This window comes from Chiloscyllium punctatum, chromosome 10 (assembly GCF_047496795.1).
Source record: "Chiloscyllium punctatum isolate Juve2018m chromosome 10, sChiPun1.3, whole genome shotgun sequence".
In the NCBI taxonomy this organism is placed as follows: Eukaryota; Metazoa; Chordata; class Chondrichthyes; order Orectolobiformes; family Hemiscylliidae; genus Chiloscyllium; species Chiloscyllium punctatum.
This window is the reverse complement of record NC_092748.1, coordinates 17315693-17332465: the sequence shown is the minus strand read 5'-3', so window position 1 is coordinate 17332465 and position 16773 is coordinate 17315693. Positions and strand designations below refer to the sequence as shown.

The 16773-nt window shown below is 46.5% G+C and overlaps 1 protein-coding gene across 5 annotated transcripts in view; it reads right to left on the bottom strand.

The window, feature by feature from the left end:
* Positions 1 to 16773, bottom strand: part of LOC140481925 (fibronectin-like) — a 96769-nt gene that overhangs the window by 64159 nt on the left and 15837 nt on the right. For all 5 annotated transcript variants that reach the window (XM_072578608.1, XM_072578609.1, XM_072578610.1 and 2 more), the window contains exons 8-13: positions 16322 to 16498; positions 14256 to 14435; positions 12204 to 12356; positions 8906 to 9034; positions 6658 to 6801; positions 1575 to 1693 (exon numbers count right to left, since the gene is read on the bottom strand). In XM_072578608.1, coding sequence (XP_072434709.1) covers positions 1575 to 1693; positions 6658 to 6801; positions 8906 to 9034; positions 12204 to 12356; positions 14256 to 14435; positions 16322 to 16498 — 902 coding nt within the window. The remainder of the gene's footprint in view (positions 1 to 1574; positions 1694 to 6657; positions 6802 to 8905; positions 9035 to 12203; positions 12357 to 14255; positions 14436 to 16321; positions 16499 to 16773) is intronic.

Here is a 16773-nt window from a genome sequence, read left to right as displayed (position 1 = left end):
GGTTGGCCACATACACACACACCGTGGCCCCAAGGAGTCCTATTAAGTCCCCTTAGCAAAAGCAGGGGGCGCTGGTCTGAAGATTCAGTTGCCTCCCACAAAAGCCTATACATTCATGAGTTGTACAGCACAGAAACAGACCCTTCGGTCCAACCCGTCCATGCCGACCAGATGTCCCAACCCAATCTAGTCCAACCTGCCAGCACTTGGCCCATATCCCTCCAAACCCTTCCTATTCATATACCCATCCAGGTGCCTTTTAAATGTTGCAATTGTACCAGCCTCCACCACTTCCTCTGGCAACTCATTCCACACACGCACCACCCTCTGCACAATAAAGTTTCCCCTTAGGTCCCTTTTACATCCTTCCCCTCTCATGTTAAACCTATGCCCTCGAGTTCTGGACTCCCCCGACCCAGGGAAAAGACGTTGTCTATTTATCTTATCCATGCCCCTCATGGTTTTATAAACCTCAAGAAGGTCACCCCTCAGCCTCCAACGCTCCAGGGAAAACAGCCCCCAGCCGATTCAGCCTCTCCCTAAAGCTCAAACCCTCCAACCCTGGCAACACCCTTGTACATGATTTCTGCACTCTTTCGAATTTCACAACATCTTTGCGATACAAAGGAGACCAGAATTGAAGACAGTATTCCATCTTGAGCCATGCTTCCCCCACACTCCCGCCAGCAACTCCATGTCAACCCTGCGATTGTTGACATTAAACTCAGGACACCCTTGGCTGTCTTCTGTGCTCCTGCTTTGTGTGCCAAGAGAAAGCTGGAAATGACACACACTTTACTGAGCACCACTTGAGCAACGGAACATTGTTTTGGACTCAAGTTTGAAGCTTTCGCAAAAGCCTGGCAAGCCATTCCCAAGGTGACTCAGCAAGAGAGGCCGGGGGGCAAGGTTGCAAACCCAGCTCGGCTGCAAAACTTAAATTTCCTTTCGTCTGTCGGGATGGGGAACAGAACTAGATACACATAACACGGCAAGGTCCATGTCCCCGGCTGTATAATGGGTTAGTAAGTACTGATGTGACCCGAGGCCTCAAGGACCGCACGCTTGTCGGACTCCAACACACCGCAATACGTAGTGTTAACAGGTCAGTGGACAGATAGGGCCCTCTTTTACCTCTTGGAGCACAGACAACAACCAGAGTCCGTTTTGTGTGGACCTGCTGCGATGGGGCGACTGGGATCTCAGGGAAGTTTGCCAGTTCAAATCCCCACTGCGGTCAACATGAACCGAATAGTTCAGGCAGTTCCCGGGGATGGAGCCCTCGGGTAAAAAAAAAAAAATCACACAACACCAGGTTATAGTCCAAAAGGTTTATTTGGAAGCAGTAGCTTTCATTAACCACCTGATGCTTCCAATTAAACCTGTTGGCCTATAACCTGGTGTTGTGTGATTTTTAACTGAGATCATGAGAGACAGAGACAGACAGACAGAGAGAGAGAGAGAGAGAGAGAGAGAGAGAGAGCGAGAGCGAGAGACAAACAGACAGAGAGAAAGGGTGCGAGATCATGGCTATTCCAACACTGTCAGTGATCAGTGGGTGCGGGTTTACTTACAGGCTTCCATTTCAGTGTGTACTGGTTGACATGGAACGATTCCGGCTTGTTCCACAGGATGGGATGCGAGTCCGTCTGGTTCCCAACCTCCGTGATCATCACTTTGATAGGTTCAGATCCTACATTAGAACGGATCAGACAGAATAATAGTCCAGAGAGCTTTTCGAATGCACAGACAATTGAGTGGAGAATACAACAGCAGAACAAGCCATTTGGGCTAATTCATCCATAAATACTCTGCATAACTCTCTTACTCCATTAGCATCTCCCTCTATTCTCTCCTCCATTGGTAGATTGTCCAGCTGTCCTCTAAATGTAATTACTCCACATTGTTGTGAGCCCCATACCCTGAGTAAAGAGGTCCCTGCAGATCTCCCTCTCGGACTGATTTTTTTTCCCTTTGATTCCTTAATGGATTACTTCATGACCATCTTATTTTGATGACTTCTGCTTCTGATCTGTATCACGAGTGGAATCATCTCAGTATCTACCCTATTAAGCCCTGAAAGATCATAATCAAATCAAACTCTTACCTCCCACTCCTCAGCCCACTGGCCCATCTGATCAAGATCCCATTGTACTTGGAGGTAACCTTCTTCGCTGTCCATCTACACCACCAATTTTGGTGTCATCTGCAAACTTACTATGTTCACGTCCAAATCATTTATGTAAATGACAAAAGGTAGAGGACCCAGCACCGATCCTTGTGGCACTCCACTGGTCACAGACCTCCAGTCTGAAAAACAACCCTCCACCACCACCCTCTGTCTTCTACCTTTCAGCCAGTTCTGTATCCAAATGGCTAGTTCTCCCTGTATTCCATGAGATCTAACTTTGCTAACCAGTCTCCCATTAGGAACCTTGTCAAACATCTTACTAAAGTCCACATCAATCACATCTACTGCTCTTCTCTCATCAATCCTCTTTGTTACAATTAAAGAGGATGAAATCGATGGGCAAGACCTCTAATTGCTCTGACTGCGAAACAGAGAGATCTAAATGAGCCGTTTAAGATGAGGGAAGGGTTGAGAGGAAGAAACCATTTTCTGCTGAAACTGAGACCAGAATGGAGGTGGTGGTGATGACATACCCTTTGAGTTAGATCATTCAGGGCGATGTTGGGGAAGCATGTTTTCACATGAAAGAGGAGCTCCTGAAATGCTGTTAAGGACAAGGCATGATACAAGCTGTCAAAAACAGCTTTTTGTTAGGTAAGACGTTTAAGCGATATGGAGCCAGTGACAGTGGAACAAGCTTGAGGGGCTGAATGGCCTTTTTGCTCTTGTGCTGGGCAGCTATAAGGACGCTGCCATTGACATGGCATATCCGAGCAGAGCTTGCAATCCAAACTACTGCTGGTCACAGCTAGTTACTGTTTACTAGAAGTGCTAACTTGATGACTATATATTGGAACCTTTTGTTCTCCATGTTACTAACCTGACGGCATTATATATCAGTATATCAGCAGCAATGCAACCGTCAGTCAGGTTAGGTAGGAACTTGTTATTAACCTGGTTGACTGCATCATTACTAGCATTGTCAAACCAGCAGAGCACAGCAGTTCAGGCAGCATCCGAGGAGCAGCTGCCTGACCTGCTGTGCTTTTCCAGCACCACTCTAATCTAGACTCTGGTTTCCAGCATCTGCAGTCCTTGGTTTTACCTTGTCAAACTAGTAACCAGGATTCATTTCAAATAATTATTTATTTTGCCTAATTATCAAATTATTAGCTGTTCAAAGTCTCTTGTCACACCTAACCACTAATTACTATCCATTTGTTTAGTTGCTGATCTGATTAGAGTAAATGACTATTGTTTCCACGTTGATGGCTACATATTGACTGGCCACTAACATGGTGGCTACTTTTCAGAGCTAGTTACTTGCCAAGCTGTTGATGATACATTGGAAGTCTCTTCAGTTGCAAGCCCACATATTCTCGAATCTGTGTGGTCACAGCTTGTAGAGAGGATGGGGAGAAGGCTGAGTCCCATTCACACGTTTTGCAATCTAGCTCAGTGCACTCTCAATGAACTTGGCGGGAAGCAACATTACATTGGGACAGAAGACGTGCTTTAGAAAGCCAGTCCTGCAACACTCACTGTCCAAGTGAGGTCAACGGGGAGATTGCGCAGTGTCGACAAATCGTAAATCACGGTGAGACAAAAACCAGAAGGAAGGAAAGGCTTGGGGGGGGGGGGAGGCAGCACACAGACAGCCCAAAACAAATTCAACCTCAAAAGAAAACAACGTCTTCTGTATCACCGATTCAAAATTGCTCAGGTGGGAGGCGCAATGTGGGCACTTTGCTACGACTGTCCTCCCTGACAGCTTTACCTTTCTCCTTACGTTTAGAGAGAAGCATGAGGGCTTTTGACTGAATTGGTTTCCCTTCGGCTCAAGTCAGCACTGGCTCTGTTAAAACGGGAAGTGTGGGGCTGACTGCTCCCCTAGAGTCACCAATCCTACAGCGCAGGCAAAGTATCTCAACATTAAATCTATAGAGGGTTTACAATATCAATGACATCGGTCCTTTAGGTCCGGCAGTGGTGTGGGAGAACTACTGCTGCCTTTGGAAGTGGCTGGGTGAATGGGTGGGGATTGGGTGCTGGATATTCACAGGCAATGGGTTGCCTGGCACCTCCCTGCGACACCACCAGTGCCCGGGCTCGTGACCTTGCCAAGCCCCGGTTTCTTATCCAAGCCAACAGCTTTGATTCGGAGTCTTGGATGCGTGTTTTAGACCCTTAGCACTGCAAAGCAATATACTCTAATCAAGCCAAGACGCACGGGAAAAGACGAGAAACGGGAAAGAAACAATCACCACGATGCCCTGCCAGACTGTACAAATCTGCCAGTTTATGAAGGATAATTACTTCACAATGATTAAATCTCAATACTCCCTCCAGGCAGTAACATTAATCAGCACAAATCACAAACTGCCTTACTTCCTTGCTGGCATAAGATAATAAATAGCACATACAAACATCATCGAGCAAATATGTGCAAGGGGCACAGGCCCAGTGATCAGGGAGAGGGAAACAAGAGGTCAACTTTCTGAAGGAACCAACGCAAACTCAGCGGACTGACAGCCTTATCCTGTTTTCTGAGCATTTCCAAGCCTTGCCTTTCCGGTCAGCCCCCACACAACTCAATTATCATCAATCGCTGGATGCACTCCTTGAGTGCTTTCAGCTCTCCAAGCCAATGTGATAAGGCATCTGGATTATAACTGAGTAGCTTTGGTGCCGTGCTATTGGACCAGGAAGCCATTCAGCCTCTCAAACCCATTCCACCACCCTGTCAGAATGAGGCTCAAGTGGACTTTAACTCCATTTACTCTGGACCTCAAAAAAGCCTACCTCTAATGGGTGGCACGGTGGCTCAGTGGTTAGCACTGCTGCCTCACAGCACCAGGATCCCAGGGTCGAATTCCAGCCTCGGGTGACTGACTGTGTGAAGTTTGCACATTCTCCCCGTGTCTGTGTAGGTTTCCTGCAGGTGTTCCTGTTTCCTCCCACAATCCAAAGATGTGCAGGTCAGGTGAATTGGCCATACTAAATTGCCCATAGTGTCAGGTGCATTAGTCAGAGGGAAATGGGTCTGGGTGGGTTACTCTTTGGAGGGTCAATGTGGACTAGTTGGGCCGAAGGGCCTCTTCCCATACTATAGGGAATCTAATCAGCATTGACCAAGCAGGGGAAACCGTTTCTGTCTCTGGTATCACTGGGGGGAGGTCACTGCTTCATCTTCTACTCCCAAAAACAGCACAAACCTAGTCTGAAACATGTCCTCATTATTCTCAACAGTACCAGGCATCATATATTATCTTTAACATGAAATGAAGATCTCCAGATGACTCGCAGGAATATAAAATATGAGACACGTGAGGATACACTACCAAACGCTTGAACTTGAATGAACTGAGGAGGAGAGAGAGTGCTGAGCCAGAGATGTTCAGGGATAGTGTTCCAGAATTTAACAGTCTTGGAAGCTTAATCTCAGGTTAGTGCAGTGAAAGCCTGATCACATTTATAAAAGAGCTGTGCATGGCAGATAAATCAAATCAACATGGCTGCCTATTGCGGTTGCTATGCATTACTCATAAGGCCTCAGGCCTGGTCACTTGATATTTTTGAGCATGTGTGCTCCCCATAGCCCCTCCCCACAACTCCAACAGTGCCACACCCTGCACATTACAATTAACTTAAGATCACAAAAGTCAGGGGTTGGCACCAATTTGTTTGACACCCTGTTGTAACTTTGTGTGAATCGGTCGCCGCTCCTGCCCAAGTTATACAGTGGACACTTGGGGAGGGTATCAAAGTCAACTGAAAACCAAGGAGGAAATATAACCACACATCTGCAAATCCCAGAGATCATTCTCTACCCCCAAGACAGTCTGCTGGGGCCCAACTGGTCACACTCTCAAGAATGAGAAGGTGCTTCCTCAGACATATGAACACAAATCCTAGTCAATCTGTGCCATGGGAAGATTCCATGGTTGAGACTATTGTGACCAATTAATTTATTTTTAATGATCTTAAAATCACTGTAGAATCCCTAGTGTGTAATCAGGCCACTCGGCCCAACGGGTCCATACCAACCCTCGAAAGTGCATGTCACCCAGACTCCACACCCCCACACCATTCTGGTAACCCTACATTTCCCAGGGGCTAACCCATCCATCCCTGAACACTATTGGGCAATTTAGCATGGCCAACCCACCTGAAGTGCACATCTTTGGGCTGTGGGAGGAAACCGGAGCAAACCCGCACAGACGCAGGGAGAGCGGGCAAACTCCACACAGACAGTTGCCCGAGGCTGGAAGTGAACCTGGGTCCCTGGCACTGTGAGGCAGCAGTGCTAACCACTGAGCCACCACGCTGCCCTGTGACGTCTGTTTGAGGAGAACTCCTCTGCCGATCTTTGGATGGTGCCCACTGGATCACTTACATCCCCCTCCATAGAGAAGATGAGGACTAGGTTTAACATCTCATCCTAGATGGCAGATCTCAACGGTGCAGTGCTCCACTCAGCTCTGCACCAGAGCCCCAATCCTGACTGGCGTGGGTGAAGATCCTACCTGATAAGGCTGTCAGTGGCTGACAGGACCATTCCCCGATTCCCCGGCCGTAGCAGTGGCACTGGTACCGGATTCCATTCAGGTACTTGCGGAAGTTCTCGCCGATCTGGTAAAACCGTTGTGTGTCCGTGTCCTGGCACTGATCTGGATTGGGGTGGGGGAAGAGGACAGAGAGGGTGAGAACATGCTTGTGGAACTGTGGTTGCAGAGAAATGTGACACTGTTGGCTTTTGCCAGGATTTGTTCACTGCGTGGATTTCCTCACACTCCCAACTCATCTCAACACTAGCCTGGGATCTCTGTGGACCTTCCTCCATCACATACTGATCTAGTCATTGAGTCACACAGCGCAGAAACAGACTCTTCAGTCTGACCAGTCAATGCCATCCATAATCTCAAACTAGACTGGTGCCACCTGACTGTGCCTGGCCGCCATCCCTCCAAAGATTACTTTTTAAACACTGTAACTGAACCCTCATCCACCACTTCCTCTAGAAGTTCATTCCACACACGAACCATTCTGTGTAAAGAAAAATTGCCCCCTTTTTAAATATATCTCCTCTCACCTTGAAAATATGCCCCTTGGTCTTGAAATCCCCCACCCTAGGGAAATGACACCTACCATTCGCCTTATCTAGGCCACGCATGAATTTATAAACCTCTATAAAAGCCACCTTTCAACTTCCTATGCTCCAGTGAAAACAGTCCCAGCCTCTGGTTATAACTCAAACCCTCCAATCCTGTCAACATCCTGGTAAATCGCTTCTGAAGCCTCTCCACCTTAATAACATCCTTCCAGGTTCTGGATCTCGATTCTCCTTCATGAAACAATCATGTTGTAAGTGATAAATGTAAGTGCTCACTGCTCCCAGAGCAAAAATAACTTTCTCTCTAATTCCTGATTGGATTTAACTGTTGAATTGATGACCGTTAAGTTCTGCACTCCTCCCACAAATTTTCTCAGCTTTGACCCCATTAAACAAACCCTCAGCTCACCGCAGCACCGCCGACAGAGTACACCCGGGGATGCTTTGACAAGAACTGTCTCACCATAGGAGGAAAAAGGGAAACATGGGAGTTTTAAAAAAAAGACTTGCTGAGTTGCATTTTAAAGCTGGGATTTATGCTGAACATCACGCACACACGTTTCCCCATGCTGTTACATTTATTTTCCTGCTGTATTGTACACTTGGCAGTGGCTCTATGCTTTGCCACAGGCCCTGCAGCCTCACACACAGCCAGCTTGTAACTATAATGCTGTCTACCAACCTGCCCGTGTTTCAGACACTGTTCCCATAGGGACCCTTGAGATTTAATTATGGCTGGTGTTGGGGGGGAGGGGGCGGGGAGTCTGGGTCTGGATCTGGGAGACAGCTCGAACTTTTGCTTTCAGGAAAATTGCAAACTTGCACTTTTTCTCCCTCTCTCGCCGGGCTTGTTTGAAACGTAAAGGAGAAGTGCGGCCAATCAAGTCGGCGGAAGGATTTCCCCGCTGACTGAAATATCAGACATATGTTGCAGGTGAGAAGCTGGAAAGGGGAGCCAGAGCAGGAGTAAAGCATCAAAAGCACTTGAGTAGTCTACCAGCGATTCGGCAGTCCCTTCCTTTACAAGGAGGACTTGAAGGATGGGGCGGGGGGAAGGGGCAGGCAGCTGCTTAGGTGTTGAGCTCTTTTATTAAGGGTCAGAGGGCAGGTAACCACTGGACCAAGGTTTGAGCTAACTGGCAAGACAGAAATAAGAGGAATGTTTTTATAGTGCAGCTTTTATGGCCTGGACTGAGAGAGGAAAAAGTGGAGCCCTCTACCTGAACTCAAATGTTTCTCTGGCCTCTCTCTTTATCTGTCTGGCAGACAGATCCTTCCCCTGCTCATCTGGGCTTATTTCCCAATTAAACTGCTGCCCACCCAGGTTCTTTCTGCTCTCATGTTTGGCCGACAGTTTTACTGGCTCCAGCCCCTCCAGTAACGTACACCCCCCCCCTCCCCTTCAATCTGCTGACACTGCGTTCCTTCTCCCGAGGATGAATCTGCTCCTGATTCACAAACAAGCGCCGCCCTTTATCGGAAAAGGCCACGTTCCTCCCATGTGGTGTCCCCAAAGCTGGCCGTTCCCATCCTACAGAGACCGTGTGCCAAACCAGGCCCCAGGAGAGACAGCCAGAATCTAACCCCAGCTCCACGCCACTCCCAGTCACTGCTCACTCACTCGCTTCCGGACGGAACTTTTTTGATGCGTGTGCACTTACCAAGGGCATCACACCTCCACCGCCCCCGGCCCTGGCCATAGCAAGTGCAGTTCATGCTGTGACCCTCTTCGTGCTGTTTATAGAAGGTCTGGCCCACTTCGTATGTAATGTCGTCCACCACGCACTGATCTGTGGACAGAAGGTTTCACAGGCAAGTCACATCTCTAGTCTTCCGTTACTTTTAGATGCAGAAGAGGAGCTGCTAACGATTGCAGGAGTCTAATGTGGTCAGTAAACATGACTGTTTATTTAAGCTCAGTAAAATACTAACAAATATACAGGTCAAGACTTCACCTCCACCACAAGCCTGTCCTAGTGGTCAAGTGGTCTCGTATCAATTCCAATTTGGGTTTAGTCTCACATATATTCACATTAAAACCTTTATATTACATTCCCCCACCCTACCAAGTTTCTTAAGTCTTTCCATTCCATTACAACCTATTGTTTGCATCTGCTTATTTTACAATGTCAAGGCTACAACACCAGCCAGGCCATTTGGCCCAATTCCTTCATGTTGGTGTTCATGTCCCACACGAGCCTCCCCCCACCCCCCCCCCACTCCTCTCCACCTAATGCTGTCCTTATCCCCACCTTCAGGCACATCCTTCAGAATACTGACGCCATTCACCGTGCCTTGGCCGTGGAAGCAAGTTCCACATTCCATTCACTCTTTGGAAAAAGAGGTCTCTCCCAAGATCTCTCGATTCATGACTGTTTTAAACCCGCACGTTTCTTCTTTTCACCCTGCCCCGCACATGGAAACGTGTCTTCCACATGCCCCATACCAGACAGTTCACGACATCCAGCCCTCCAACAGCTTCTCTCTTCCACAGTTCTAACCTCTCATCCTAAGGGAAGCGATGGCCATGTGGTATGATCACTATTTTGATGCTACTTTTGTATCCGGGGTCTCCATGCTAAAGGTAAAGGAAGCCAAACCTTTGCCTTTCCGACAATGGCCTAGTGGTATAATCACTAGACGATAAATCCAGACACCCTGGTAATGCTGTGGGAGCGTGGGTTCAATTCCCACCACGGGAGATAGTGGATTTTGAATCCAAAGAATGAACATTAGAAGTCTAATGATGACATGGATCCAATGTCGATTGTCAGAAAAACCCATCTGATTCACTAATGTCCTTATCTGGTCTGGCCTACGTGATTCCAGACCCACAGCAATGTGGTTGACTCTTAACTGCCCTCTGGGCAATTTGGGATGGGCAATAAATGCTGGCTATGCTGATACACGTTTAACCATATTTCCACAGAGGCTTTCACTGGCTTCTCTGCTTTTTGGTTCTGCTGCTCAAAGGACAAAACAGCACAGGAACAGGCCCTTCAGCCTGCGCCAACACATTTTGCCCTTCCATACTAAACTGTCTTCACTTACAGGATCCATATCCCTCTATTCCATTCCTTTTCATGTATTTGTCCAGATGTCTCCTGAAAGATGCTACTGTGTCTGCTTCCACCACCCCCTCTGGCAGCAGGTTCCAGGCACTCACCGCCCTTTGTGTGACAAACTTACCTCGCACATCTCTTTTAAACTTTCCCTCTTGCACCTTGAACCTGTGTCCCCTCCACTCTGGGGAAACAAAGCGTGATACTTTCCACTCTTATCCATGCTATTCGTCATCTTATAAACTTCTATCAGGTCACCCTTCAACCTCCTACAAACCCAGTCTATCCAACCTTTCTTCGTAGCTAAAATCCCCCCGTACCAGGCAACATCCTGGTAAACCTTTTCTCCAAAGCATCCATATCCTTTTGGAAGTGTGGTGACCAGAACTGAACGCAATATTCCAAGTGTGGCCTAACTGAAGTTCTATAAAGCTGCAGAATAACTTGTCGATCCTAAAAGTCGATGCCTGTTAAATGAGCTGCAGTTCTTGGCTTTGTTTCCTTATCATGCTTCTATTAACCTTTGTAACTACTGTCAGTGACTGATCTGTACTCTGTATTGTTTTGTTTCTCTACCTAATTTACACTTTATTGTCCAAACACGATGTGATATCTTTATCCTTCCACACATGTATAGCATATATTTGACAATTATATGCCCAATATACATCCTCTAATATTCTGTCATCGTTGTCCTCTCCAGTACTGTCATCTCATGTTTTGTGTTGCGTCGCCGCTAATGTTAATCCTTGCAGGAATAGAGTGGTGGCCCGGTGCAGAAATGTCTAGATGATTCTATCATTGACTTCTCGGAATACAGGCACACAGGGTTAACCTCGTCCAGGGCTAGTTGTAGTTCAACGTGTAGATCCGCCATTTAGAGTCATAGAGATGTACAGCATGGTAACAAACCCTTCGGTCCAACCCATCCATGCCGACCAAATATCCCAACCCAATCTAATCCCACCTGCTAGCACCCACCTCATATCCCTCCAAACCCTTCCTATTCATATACCCATCCAAATGCGTCTTAAATGTTGCAATTGTACCAGCCTCCACCACTTCCTCTGGCAGAGTTGTGAATTTCACTGTTTGTTAATTTTCCCAGACGCACTCCGATGTCCAGCGATACATGAATTCAAAACAGCAAAGGCAGTAACTGTGCAGGTTCTCTCTCTCTTTCTCTCTTGCACTGTCCTCACTTGTGCTTCCTTTGTCTATTCTTCTCCCTTTTAAAACTGCCATTGTTTTGACTTTTTTTCAAAAGTCCCAAAACAATGCAACAGCAAATATAACAGTAATTGCTGCTCCTGGAATTCGAGGAAATCACCTCCAGCACCTACAATACCTCAAAAAAGGAGCAGCTGTTACAGCCAGAAACCTTTCCTGTCCTCCATCTTGGATTACCCAGAATCCTTCCAATTCCACTGAGGTGGCCACTCTCGAAGTGTCAGGAAGGAGGAGAGGGTTTGAATTATGTTTGATATGCCAGGGAGCAGGCCCTTGTGATTCCTCAAGCCCTCACAGCCCCCAGACTAGTCCTCATCTTGCTGTCAGGTCAATACCTGTGCACAGCCTCGAACCAGCACAGTTATCAGATAAATTGGCTGCTCATCTCCCTCAACTCGCCACCGTCATTCCCATTGCTCAGAACATACCTGGCAGCAGGAACATCTCAGCTCTCCTCCTGATACCTTCAACCATCGTATTCAGAGACCTCCCATCTCATAGATGGGAGGAGAGAGAGAGAGAGAGAGAGAAGTGGGAGAGAAAACGAGAGCGAAAGAAAAGAAAAATACTGAGAGAGGGAAAGAAAACATGAGAGAGAAAGAGAGCGTGATCAAGAGAGAGAATGACAAACAGAAACAGAGTGAGCAAATTAGAAAAGTAGACCCACCTCGCAACTGAGCATGTGCAATGCAAGCCCATTCACCGCGGCCATTGCCATGACAGGTGCACCTCATCATGTAACCCTGCTCATGCATCTTGTCCCACTGGTCACCAACGTGATACATAACCCCGTCCGAATTGGTGCAAATCTCTTCATTTTCTGGGAACAAGTGAGAGGAGGGAGTGACATAAATGAGTACCGCGCTAAATATTAATATAGACACATTCAAGTAGAAAGCTTCAAGCAGTTCATCATGCATCTGTTCTCTTTGCAAAAAGGTACCATCTTGCTTCAATGTATTGCAATAATTCTCTCAAACAATGGACCTCAAATGATGTCAAAAACTGGACACTGCAATGGAGCTCACTATAATGCTTCAAAGGGGTTCTTTGGATGCAATATTTCTTCAGTATATCGGCTCGAGTATATCAAGACTGAGCAGTGATCTGATTGAGCTGCAGTACATGATGATATGGTTGGACAGGGTCGAGAGAAACTGTTCCCTCTGGTCCACAAGGGGAGAACCAATTAAAACTAGAGCCTAGTCTGCTCAGTGGCAATATGTGAGTAAGTATTTCTCGATAAAGGGTCGGGGAATCTGAAATGGTTGCCCCCAATAAGCGCTTGAGGCATTTGCGTAGGATTTAGGGGCGTCAATTGCAAGAATGATAAGAGATTTTTATGACTTAAGGCTGTTTGATGAAGTTATGAAAGATTTCATGATGGTACCGAGTATGTGGAACTAACTATGAGGCTATTCACTCTGAGACCAAGAATAGAAAGGCAGTATAAATTTTAGAAGGCACAAGATGTTGATTGTTCTAGGTGTTCATACAAGGAACTCAGAAGTTAGCATACACACATAGCAAGTGATTAAGAAGTGATTAGAAATGGCTCTGGCCTGTATTGCAAGTAAGCTCAAGTGCAAGAATAAGGAAGTCTTGCTACAATTGTTCAGGGCTTTGACCAGACCTCAGTTGGAATACTGTGTGGAATGTTTTAAAAAATAATTTACAGGATGCGGATGATTCTGGCTCAGCCAGCATTCACTGCCTAGCTATTATTGACCAGAGGGCAGGTAAGAGTCAACCACATTGCTGCAGGTCTGGAGTCAGACCAAGGAAATATGGCAATTTTCTTCCCTAAAGGGTATTAATGAGCCAGATGAGGGTCTTCCTGATATTTGTTTAATGGTTAATCATTAGGCTTTTAATTCAGGCTTTTTACTGAATTCAAATTTAAACCCAAGTCTCCAAATATTAGGCCATCACCTCCCTGGACCTTGAGACTCGCTATTTAAAGGGAGAGAATATTTCCACTGGAGAAGGTACAGTGAAGGTTCACTAAGTTGGTACCCATGAAAGGATGGCTCTCTAATGAGAGATTGAGTAAATGGACCCATATTATCTGTAGGGATGAAAAGAGGTTAATATTGTTGATTCAAAAGGGATTTGAGAGGAAACGACATTGAAAAGTCAATTGCTCCTGGTTGAGAAATCTAGAACATGAGCGTGGTACTACCTCAATGTTAAAAGGCCAATTATTTATGATGGGAGTGAGGAGAAGGCTGAAAATACCCCATCATTTCTACATGTTTGAGGCAGAGAAATTAAGGGATGTGGAGGGAATTGCAGGAGTCATGGTTAGTGAACAGACATGATTGTACAGAAGACTAGAGAAAGCTCAGAGGGCTGAATGGTTTATTCCTGCACCTATTTCTCACAGCCTTATTTAGGGATATGGAGGCAAAGCAGCTTAATAGGGAGTTAGAATGCACATCAACCATTGAATGTTAGAAAAAGTTAGAAGGGCCGAATGATCTCCACCCCTTCTCAAGTTAGCTGGTAATTTTCACAATTTGTAATCCAGGATGGGCCAAACACAACACTTCACGTTCATTGTTAGCGCCCTTTCCACACTAATCATACGTGCAGCGAGACATGTTATTTCACCTTCGTACGGTCGACAACCTTTGCCGCTAAACAGTTTGCACTGTGACACTGGAGATTAGTCGGGTTGAAATGATATAAGAGAAACTGGGACAGGTCTAGATCATACCTGCCATTGGACAGAAGCCAAACTTCCTGTCGGCATCATAGTTTGCAGTTGTTCCACACCATTTCATGTTGTCTCTTCTTCCATCGGAAGTGCACTCGGTATAATTCCGCATGTTGTACAGGTAAGGGAAGTGACACAGCGCCCCATTGGAGTTCCCTCCTCGGCTCTGAATGTAAGTGGCTAAACGCAGCAGGAGGTCAAAGAAGGACAGACAGCAAATTGTCAGATTATTTTCAGCAGTTCACACACATGGGGGCACATTCAAAGACATTGAACAGATTCTCGCCCGTTCCCTTACCCATCTACCTTAATCTGTTCCCCCTACTGAGGAGGCAGCCATTGAGTGAGCTACTGGACTAAATCAATGGGAGTCCCTCACAAGTGGACTGAACAGTCATTGTTGCAAAGTTTGCATTACGCTGCCGATAAAATGTGGTAACAAGCTGACAGACACTTGGTAAATATACTTGAAGATTGTAATTTGTTCTGTAGGAATGGTTTGAGCTAAATTTAGGCCTTTGGGCCTAGAGCTGTTCTGACCAGAACGGGGATGTTGGGATTCACCTGTCCATCATTCCTGTATTATGGAAGGTCTTGCGGAAAACATAGTCTATATAAAGGAGGAGGAAATAGGTTCTGCTTCTTCCCATTATTACTCTGCTAAACTTCGCCCAGGGAAATCTCTTACCATTGCTACCCTCCATCTTGGCCCAGGCCATTCTACATGCTGTACGTTGACAAGTCATTTAACACAGGAGGGAGAAGTGTTACACCCAGACTTGTCTGCATCCTGCACGACCCTACCCCTCAAAAACTATTTGATCCAGTCCTGACCCCACTGACATGCACTCTCCCGGTAACAGATTACTGGATATCAATTACGGGGAGGGCACAGGGACACCAGACAACAGGCTTCCATTGCCAATCTCACTGATCAGCTCGCCCAGCATGGGAAGGCCACTGGCAGGCTGAGATGCAGGGGTGAGAAGAGGACAAAGTCAAGAAGGAAGTGCTGGATGAGGTCCAGTTAGTAAGTTTGCAGATGACACCAAAACTGGAGGTATAGTGGACAGCGAAGAGGGTTACCTCAGATTACAACAGGATCTTGACCACTTGGGCCAATGGGCTGAGAAGTGGCAGATGGAGTTTAATTCAGATAAATGCGAGGTGCTGCATTTTGGGAAAGCAAATCTTAGCAGGACTTATACACTTAATGGTAAGGTCCTAGGGAGTGTTGCTGAACAAAGAGACCTTGGAATGCAGGTTCATAGCTCCTTGAAAGTGGAGTCACAGGTAGATAGGACAGTGAAGAAGGCGGTTGATATGCTTTCCTTTATTGGTCAGAGTATTGAGTACAGGAGTTGGGAGGTCATGTTACGGCTGTACAGGACATTGGTTAGTGCACTGTTGGAATATTGCGTGCAATTCTGGTCTCCTTCCTATTGGAAAGATGTTGTGAAACTTGAAAGGGTTCAGAAAAGATTTACAAGGATGTTGCCAAGGATTGAGGATTTGAGCTGAACAGGCTAGGGCTGCTTTCCCTGGAGCATCGGAGGCTGAGGGGTGACCTTATAGAGGTTTACAAAATTATGAAGGGCATGGATAGGGTAAATAGGCAAAGTCTTTTCCCTGGGGTGGGGGAGTCCAGAACTCAAGGGCATAGGTTTAGGGTGAGAGGGGAAAGATATAAAAGAGACCTAAGGGGCAACGTTTTCACACAGAGGGTGGTACGTGTATGGAATGAGCTGCCAGATGAAGTGGTGGAGGCTGGTACAATTGCAACATTTGGATGGGTATATGAATAGGAAGGGTTTGGAGGGATATGGGCCGGATGCTGGCAGGTGGGACTAGATTGGGTTGGGATATCTGGTCAGCATGGACGGGTTGGACCGAAGGGTCTGTTTCCATGCTGTACATTTCTATGACTCTATGAATGTGAGGAAGGAGGAAAGGGGTGCTATCAAAACGTGGGTAGTTCTGCAGTTTGTGACTGGACACGAAGCAAAGGGGAAACAGCTGTTATGTGCCAGGGAGCGGCTTTCAAGAGAAAATGCTTCCAGACTTACTAGCATGCTGGTTGCAGAACGAGTAACTGCGATCGGTGTCAAAGTCTTTGGTTGTACTGCACCAGAATTTATCGTCAGTGCGTCCTTCACTCGTGCAGGATGTGTAAGTCTTGCCCATAAACGTGAAGGGAAACATGCAGGGTTTTCCATTTGAGTTACCTCCATATGTCTGAGATGCTGATAAGACCAACGGAAACAACAGAATTACATTACTGCCACACCTTCCTCTGATCTTCTCAAAGCACTTTACTAAGTAGTGTTTGAAGGGTGCAGCTGAGGTGTAACTGTTGGCCAGAACACCAGAAAAAATGCTCTTGAAGATAAAGCGATGTTTCACACCTCATCAGCCAAGACTGTGCACTCAAATCTCTGCGCACTCAAACCTTCAGACTCAGAAAGCTGGAGAGATACCACATTGGTCATAGCCTTTGCTACAAAGTATTTATAGTGCT